The 8,896-nt window shown below is 33.0% G+C and overlaps 1 protein-coding gene across 3 annotated transcripts; it reads left to right on the top strand.

The window, feature by feature from the left end:
* The first annotated feature begins 1,467 nt into the window (after window positions 1–1,467).
* On the top strand, window positions 1,468–8,595 carry LOC115987948 (basic leucine zipper 6). 3 transcript variants are annotated; one of them, XM_031111558.1, is made up of 5 exons: window positions 1,468–3,279; window positions 4,411–4,491; window positions 5,969–6,044; window positions 6,642–6,768; window positions 8,204–8,595. In XM_031111558.1, the coding sequence occupies exons 1-5, from the start codon at window positions 2,726–2,728 to the stop codon at window positions 8,359–8,361; spliced, it is 996 nt and encodes a 331-aa protein (XP_030967418.1). In that variant the 5' UTR covers window positions 1,468–2,725; the 3' UTR covers window positions 8,362–8,595. The 3 variants fall into 3 exon arrangements, with proteins under 3 accessions (XP_030967418.1, XP_030967417.1, XP_030967419.1); XM_031111557.1 differs by having other exon boundaries at window positions 4,411–4,515; XM_031111559.1 differs by lacking the exon at window positions 4,411–4,491 and having other exon boundaries at window positions 1,471–3,279.
* The last annotated feature ends 301 nt before the right edge of the window (window positions 8,596–8,896 follow it).

The raw sequence follows: 8,896 nt of genomic DNA, 5'->3' as shown, positions 1-8,896 counted from the left end.
GTATGAATGAGCACAATATAAGTAGGCTAAAATGAAAAACCCACGCTCTATGTTTCACCATAATTTATTAAGAGATCTAACTTTGGTTTTGTTCATTTTAGTCCTCCAAATTCTAAGTTTATTCAATTAAAGTCTCTTCATTAACTTTTGTTAAATGTTGTAGTTAAATTGTCCAAATTTTTAATTTTTTTTCTTCAAATTTTTTTAATTAAAAAAAAAATTCAATTAATGATTGAAAAATATTTTTTAGAATAATTTTAAAAAAAAATTTAATGAAAGTTGACAGAGAGAGTTTGATTGAATAAATTTGAAACTTAAAGGACTGAAATGAATGAAAGTAAAGTTAGGGTACTAAAATGAATTTTGGTGAGATTTAGAGGATAAGTTTTGCATTTTAGCCATATAAGTATGATAATGCTCCATGGTAATGATATAAATATGCAAAATTATACTATTAGATGGTTGTGAATATATGTGTGAAATTGGTTATGAAAAGTGATACATCCACAATATTTTCACAACAATCATAGATAGTAAATTATTATTGGTTATAATTTAAATTCACAACTTTTTTTTTTGAGTAAACTTAAATTATTTTTTTTAATTTTTTTTAATTCACAACTTAAATTATTTTTTTTGTCATTCGTAACAATTAATAACAACCAGCTACTTAAAATTTATTATGAAAATATTGTATACTTCTAAAATAAGTCAACTTATGTAATTTATCTAATCTAATATTTTGATAAATTATAAAGTTTTTGATGGTTGAATAAGGGATTTGGGTTCAATTATCGCCTACATCAAAAACCAATTAGTGTCTTAGTCTAATGATAAAGAGCTATCATCATTCATCAGGTGCGAAAACTATAGGTTAAAACTCTCTCGAATATATATATATATATATATGGTTAAGTTCAAGTTACACCTAGTATAACTCTAAGCAATATTACACAAATCAATAGTTTTTAATTGGATGCAAATTTTGACAAATCTATCGTTAGATTATATTATTTTTGTATATTCTTCATACTTACAAAATTTAAAGGTAATCAGAGATCAATAGCCATGTCATTAATCAATTATTTAAATTCAAGTTTTTGTAGTTTGAAATAATGCTCAAAAGATTTGTTTATGAATCGAATTGTAAATTACATCTGATTGGCATGAAATTTGGCTTGCATGTTAAGAACATATAGAACATGTAATTCAGTGATTGGATTTTCAAAATATGAATTCAATAATAAATTATTGCATGGTATAATATTACTTAGAGTTATATCAGGTGTAACTTGAACCCAACTCATATATATATATATATATATAAACAAACACAAAGGAGAAGGAAGAGTTTAAATAAATATTAAAAAAACCATATAATAGTAGGAGAAAAGATCATATACCTTATTTTATATTTATATTATTAATTTTGTTTTTACACAGACTAAACGCTGACAAGGCCTAAAACCCCATTATCATACCATCCGTACAATCACAATAGTGACACCATAAACAACACTCTGACAGTGAGAGTGAGAGAGTGAGAAAAAGAGAGAGAAAGAGCAGGACACGCACAGAGCCAGGCTACCTAAGGATTAGCGGGTGCACGTTTCCCATCTTTCACTCGCTGTTTCTCTCTCTCTGTGTTTCTCTCTCTCTCTTTGTTACTGAAGAACTTAAAGAGGAAAAAAAAAAAAGGTAAGCCAAGTTTCTCGGAAAAACAATTCCTACCCAAGACAGTGGATTTGAAAATTTGTAACTTCTTTTTTTCCTTTAAAGTTTTCATTTTGGTTCTGGTTTTTTCATTTGGAGCTACTTTGTTGGAACTTAATACTGTAAATATTAAATAACAATATAAATGTAAATTTTTTTTCTTTATTTTTTTTTCCATTAAATTTTGGATCTTTTGTGGTTATATTGGTATTCTTTTCATTTTTTTCACTTCCATTTAGTCCCGGTAGAGTTTGATTGATACTGTATAGTGTAACTGTTGTATTGAATTAACTATTTATTTTCTTTCAAGGTTGATATATTTTGATTCCTAATTTTCATGTTAGATGATGAATGTAGCTTCTTACCATTGTGCTATGGTATCATAAGTTGTTAATTGGACATCTGGACTCTTAAACTTGGACAGTTTTGTGAAGTATTTCTTAGTATTCTATTTGATTGCTGAGAAAGTGAATGAATGGAAGAGAATACATAGTTTTGAGTTTATATGAGGGTTTTGATTGTAGTGCAAATGAAAACCAATTGCAAATGAATTAAAGAAAGAAAGAAAGAAAATCCTAAACATGTTTCTAATGGTAAAGACTAGAAAAAGGGGAAGAGGGAGAGGGGGAAAATTCAATTGGGTATTTATAGTTATTGAAGGTTTTTGAGAACAACTTCTTTTGTGGGGCTTATAAGTGCCCGATATGTAATTTTGCAAAGAATGTTCGAAATTTTTTGCTCTTTGTAATTTTAATTTCTAAGTTTTATTATACAAGGAATTTGTTTTTTTTGTTCAGTTAAATGTTGGTTGTGTCCTTTTCAAGTTTATAATTTATTTCCTCTTGTAAAGTTCATTTCCATAAGTTGGGTTAGATTGATGGCAGAAATATGGCATTAAACTTATAAAGGGAGGAAATTTTGTCTTCTTTTTTGGTAATAAGAAGGGACAGAAAGAAGCTTAATTGTGTTAAATTATGGGAAGCTGATGGACACCCTGTAAATTAAGTTCACAATGTCAAGGCAAGCTCACCTTCCTCCGCGTTGCCCAATTCAAAAGAAACCCATCGCTGGCCCAATTCATGACACAGTCTCTCACCCCCTGCACATCAATGAATCATATCCCCGACACCAGAAGTCGTCCTCCCAAAGTTCCATCCTAGATGAGCAGCCAGCATGGCTTGATGACTTGTTAGGTGATGCAGTCTCAAATTCCAAAGGAATGTCCCATCGTCGATCAGTTAGCGACTCTTTTGCCCCTTTGGACGCTCTTGAAGACATGTTTCCAAGTTTGACTCCACATAAAGATGATGCAAGCATAGATGTTAGTGAGACGTGTAGTGGGTTGGAGTCAGCTTGTACTTACGGTCCCAATTCTCCTCGTCAAAAAAGCAATGTAACCTTTACAGAGAATGCAATAGTTTCAGCATTGTCAGAATATGTTTCTCAGGACCCTCTGCCTTACATAGATGGGAGTCTTTGCAATTCTGCTATTACTCACTCTCATTCAAAAGGAGATGATTGTCATTCAGTTGGTGAGCTCAACATAGAGAACAAGGCTGTAAAACGGTTAGAATCTGAACTGACTTGTTAATGTGTTTAATTCATATGCTATCACAAGCTTGGTACAAGCATGTATTTCTTAAACATACGATGAATGTGCGCTTTGCTATGTTTGGGTAGACTATTATGTTATGGTCAGGGATGTAATTCCGTTAGTTGAAGTGTTTAGTGTATTTGCATATCGTTATAGTGATTCTAGACTTCTGGTAGTTGTGGTTATTACCAATGTCTTACATGCATCAGCTTTTTAAAATTCAGGTGCTTATGTGTTGCTCTTGAAATGCATACAACAACAGCTAAGTGATAATCTATTTGCACATTTTCTCTTTCCAATTTTGAAGTAGAAATTTCTGGTAAATAATACAAGATTTTTAAGAACTCATTAATATGATTCTCATTCATGTAATTTCGTGTTGATATCAAATGTCTTAGAATCCTTTATTAGAATCTTTTAGATTTCAGCAATTTAAATAAGTAATAGAGTTGCAAACTTGCAAGGGAGAAAAGACATCAAAATATCCGCTGGCTTTGCCCAATTCATTTTGACAAAATTATCTCAAGTTAGGGGAAGATGGCATGCATAGGTGAGAAAGAAGTGTACTGTTGTTTTGATTAAAATTTACATCAGACTTAGAGTTTGTTTCGGATGTGATGAAAAGTTCAGCTTATTTGAGTTTTTAGCTTTTTTTTGGTATTATTCATGGGTTTCATTGTACTATTCAGCTAGCTTTTAACTCTTTTTTTTCCTTACACTTTCAGCAAAAAGTTTTCAGTTTCAGCTAAATAAGCTGTTACCAAACGAACTTATAGTGTACATGAGTCTTGTAGTTATTCTTTTACTTTTCCTTTTCTTTTCTTTTTTTTTGGGGGGAGGGGGGGAGTGGGGGGTGTCTTGCAGTGAACAATGAACATTTATGTATCTATCCGTGTATCTGTCAAGTTGATTTTCACAACTCTCTTAGCTTTTCTTTGTAATTTTTTGGACCCTTTGTGTTCATCATCATGAACTTGGAGTGTTTTTATTTTCAATAAATCTATTCTACTTACTTATCAAAAGAAAAAAAATCTAGCCTCGCATCTGTCAGTTTGTAATTTTTTTTTAACTTACACCTCTAATGGTGTTTGTCTTCAATCTAGTTTATGCACCTCTGGTGAGCAAGCTTGTCAGAGTAAAGGAGCACCATTCTCTTGGTTGTCAAAGAGAGGGGACGACTGCAGGTCAAAAGAAGCACTCAGAAAGCAGTTAGTTAATTGCTAACTGTAATTAATTCTTGGAAATATAATTTTTATTAGCACAACATTTTGTATTTATTTTGCAGTTAGGAAGCTTTGTATTTTTAAAATTTGTTGAAGGCTCTCAAAATCAGATTTGCAAAGATTTGTCATTAGACATTGAAGTATCTCTAGGATGGATGATCAAGAATTGTCATAAATGACTAAGGAAAAATGAGGGGAAATTCAACTCTGTAATTAATAAATTCTGTCAGTAATCTAATGACAATTACAAGCATGTTTGCCCTAAATTTCCCTGTCAGGATCAGTTTTGTACTTTTCCTTTAAGAAATTTCTATGGGCATATGTGTGGAGTATCCAAGAATTTGGAACATGGATTCAAAGACAAAACATTCATACTTAGGATCCATTTGTTTTTGTGTAAATTATTTTCCAAAAAAAGTTTCTTGTGTTTTCTGATGTTTGGTGCAACTGAAAATTGTTAGCCAATAGAAAAATACTTTTCTGATTACTGGAAGATTACTTCAAAATGGCGGGAATGGTTTGTGCTCACAAAGCATAAACTATTTTCCATAACAAGCTTATGACCCACCCTACATCCCTCCCCTCTCCCACATTCCTTAGTGCTGCCACCGTTAGTACATCCATCCCACCATTACCACCACCATTGCCCTCTCTCCTCCACATTGCCACAATCACCTTCCTCTCCCATCTTTTGCGTTCTCACTACCACCTCTCTGCCACCACTCCAAACTTCCACCACCATCACCTGGCCCATCCCTTCTCCCCCCGTTCATTGCACCATCTCCATCTCATCCCACCCCCACCCCCCCAACCACCTCCTCTGAACTTTCACCACCAACTCCCTCCCCTATTCCCCCATACCGCCATCACTACTACCTTCCATCCACTTCCACTCCCATGCACCTCCTCTTACCCACTTTCTCTTTTCCCACCACAGCAATTCCTACCAATTGACTTTTTGTGGTTTTTTTATTGGTTGGTTTTAACATAGAGATTTTCAGTGTTACTGAAAACTAGGAAATTATTTTCAAAGTTTCACTCTCAACCAACAAAAAAAAAAAAGAAAAAAGAAAAAGAAAATGTTTTCTATTGAAAACATGAAAATATTTTATGCTGAAATAAATGGAGCCTAATATGAGTCTGAAGAGTGTCACTGTTCTGCCTCCATTGGCATGTGCTTTTGGGTCCCAAATTTGGATGACATGTCTATTGAATGGGGTTTATGTCTGGAAAAGGACCGTGGAAGTCCATCACTGGCCATATCATTTTGTATCCTTGCTATGCACATACATTTCCTTTACAGTTTCCATATACATAATGGCTAAAATCCAAAAATTCTGACATCCAAACAACGAAGCAGTTTGATACATGGTAATTCATATTTGCTTATGTACTTGTGCCTTTTGTAAAATTTAACTGGTTTGATGACTTCTTGCAGGCACTCTGGGCAGCGTTCAAGAGTTCGTAAACTCCAGTATATTGCTGAACTGGAAAGTACTGTAGATGTTTTGCAGGTAATTTCTCAGGAAATCAAAATGAGATATTATGGAGCTATTGCTACTTCATTGAAATATGGTTGTTGAGGCTGCATGCAAAGGGCTCTTTCATTATACAAACAATAAATGATATATGTCACCAAGATTATCTAAAACTTCGTAGGTAAATTATGCTACAAAGGGTATATATGCTGTTTTTTCTATGTCAAAATTGAAAGAAAAGAATACCAATATTTATGCTCCCCAGCTTTAAGTTTCCACAATTTGGTGTGTTCTCAAAGCAGAAATTAAATATTTACGAAAAGTACACCTCTTCGCAGCTTGTTATAATTATGCTTTTGTTAATTAATATTCAAGGATTCAGCATGTTATATGCTTTGGCCCATGTCTTCTCATTGTAATAATTGCAGCATCATTGTACTGCAATATGTCAACCAATTTACTTCCTCTTTTCTTTTCTTTTCTATTCTATTTTTTGTTGTTGCTATTTATGCTTTCCTTGTATCCTGTGGATCATGTTAGCATAATTTACTATTTCTGTATCCATTTTCGATGAAATCCCTCTTCATGGAAGCTACTGGGAACTTAATTAATAGGTTTTATCTCTTTCTGTAGACTTTCGAATCAGAGTTGGCTGTCAGAGTTGCTTCTCTTCTTCAGCAACGTGTTGCTCTGTCCCTGGAAAACTGCACTTTAAAACAGCAGGTGGCCAGACTGCAGCAAGAAAAATTAATCATGGAGTGTAAGTTTGTATATCTTTCTGTTGACTCCTATGGGTAACTCAGAAAGTCAATTACTGTTGATTATTTAAAAGAGTACTTATATAGCATACATTTTAGCTTTCTGGTTTAATTAGATGATAGTCTAGCTAAATTGTTCATCTGTTAGGATAATAACTAAATTGATCAATCAATTCTCTGATAAGTTAACTTTACTGAAGTAGGTGCCAAACTAGTGAAGTGGGAACAAATGGCACCTCCATCCCTTGTAAAGAGTAGGTGAAGGGAAAGGTTGTGGATTTAGGTACCAAAAGATGCGTCTGTAATTACTAATTAAAAAAAAAAACTAGTGAAGTGGTGGTAAATCTTCCTACAAATCTGGAAGTATCTATTATAAGTGAGGAGATAGGTTGTAACAGACATGAATTAGTTCATGAATGATGAACATTTACTTGATAAGAGTTTATAACAAGTTTCATTTAGTTGGAAGTGAATTAGACAGTCTGTGGTCTGGTCTTAATGACATGTTGGCTTGTTGGAATCAGACTTTTGGTAAGCATTTTTGTGGGGTTGAAATTGTTAATTCTGTAGATTGCTTTGGCTTTTCTCCTGTTTTTGAGTTTTTAGATCTTATCTTCTGATCTTAGGCTTTTTGCTTTTATTGGTTTTTCTTTTGTATTCTAAGTTTATGCCCTTATTTGCTTTTGAATGAGTTTGTTTCTTTGCTAAAAATTAAATAACTGTAAGATTAAAAAAAGTCCATATCTATAAAGAAAACAGAAAAGGGAATAAAAATGGATCATGCACTGGACATCTGGAGTTTCATCAAGGAAATTTGTTGACTTAACAAAGATGGTGATAATTTTTTATTCTAATAAATTGTGATTAAAAATAAATGATATTTTATATATGTAAAGAGATCTTTAAATAAATAAAAAACAGCATCTTTGATTTGCCCTTGATTGTCTCCGAGTAACAGTTGGTAGTACCGTTTCGGGCCTTCTGTCAGACCGTTGGTCGACAGCATTACAGTATAGGCACAGTTAGTAACATCAAACTTAAGCATGTTAGTATTTTAAATGTTCTGAATTCTGATGATATTTGAAAGAAAAGTAATTAAAAAAACTGTATTTCAAACTATTATCAGCTTTGTTACAGCTCTTTTGCTATCTTTCAGGGTTCCCTAGTGTCACTTACACATGAGAAACTATAAATTCTATTACCAGCAAGGATTCATTTAGTATTTATTTTGGTGCTTGTAATCTTGGATTTAATTTCAAGAACTTTCAAAAGATGCTGATAGTGGTCCAAGCTTAAATGACTGACTTTATCATTGAGCAATGAATATGATTCTTCATAAACCAAAATCATGAGCTGCCATCTTTCGTAATGAATATTATCTCTTTTTTTTTTCTTTTTTTCTTTTTTGAAAATCGTGCCCACCTTTTTTTGTTACAGGTGAATATCAGGCTCTGAAGAAGGAACTCGAGTCTCTGAAGTCCGGTTTTGCAAAATCCAAAAGTAGCAAGGTCAGCACATATTTTGGGTCCAGAACTGCTGCCGAGTCATCTAAGATCAAAGGCTACATGGCAGATGTTAGATATGGGAAAGCTTAACATTAGTTGAAACCCCCGAAAAAAATAATAATAATACTGGAATTTTGTGTTGATGCACCCTGGTACTGGTTGAAGCAGATCCAGCCAAAGGGTACTGGCTGTTCTTCATAGCCATTTCTTTCAGTCTTACTCATAAACTGTAGTCTTTAGGTATCCTGTAGGCTATGGTACTTTGCTGTTCTAGGAACTACTTTTATCATTTTAGGAGAAAGCGACACAATTTTCTCTATGTTTATTTTTGGACTTATACCAATCATACTGAAGGATGCATTAGACCCAGATCATTCAAGGAAATCCAAAATCTCGTTAGAGCCGGAGACATTTTATTTTTCCGTTTTATGATAAAGCATAATATGGGTTTCATGACTGAAATCACAAAGGTGTCTTCCTTGAATGCTCTAGACATCATTGTGCTATCAAGTTCAACATTTGGCTCCAGGAATTTTTTTGAGGGTAGTTAATAAAAAACTTAAATTATTCAAAATTTAATAAAAAGATAACTTCATATATTGAGGACAAAAAAAAAAAAAAAAAA

The sequence above is a fragment of the Quercus lobata genome, chromosome 4 (genome assembly GCF_001633185.2).
Source record: "Quercus lobata isolate SW786 chromosome 4, ValleyOak3.0 Primary Assembly, whole genome shotgun sequence".
In the NCBI taxonomy this organism is placed as follows: Eukaryota; Viridiplantae; Streptophyta; class Magnoliopsida; order Fagales; family Fagaceae; genus Quercus; species Quercus lobata.
The sequence above is the reverse complement of the archived record's forward strand: the minus strand, read 5'-3'. Positions and strand labels throughout refer to the sequence as shown.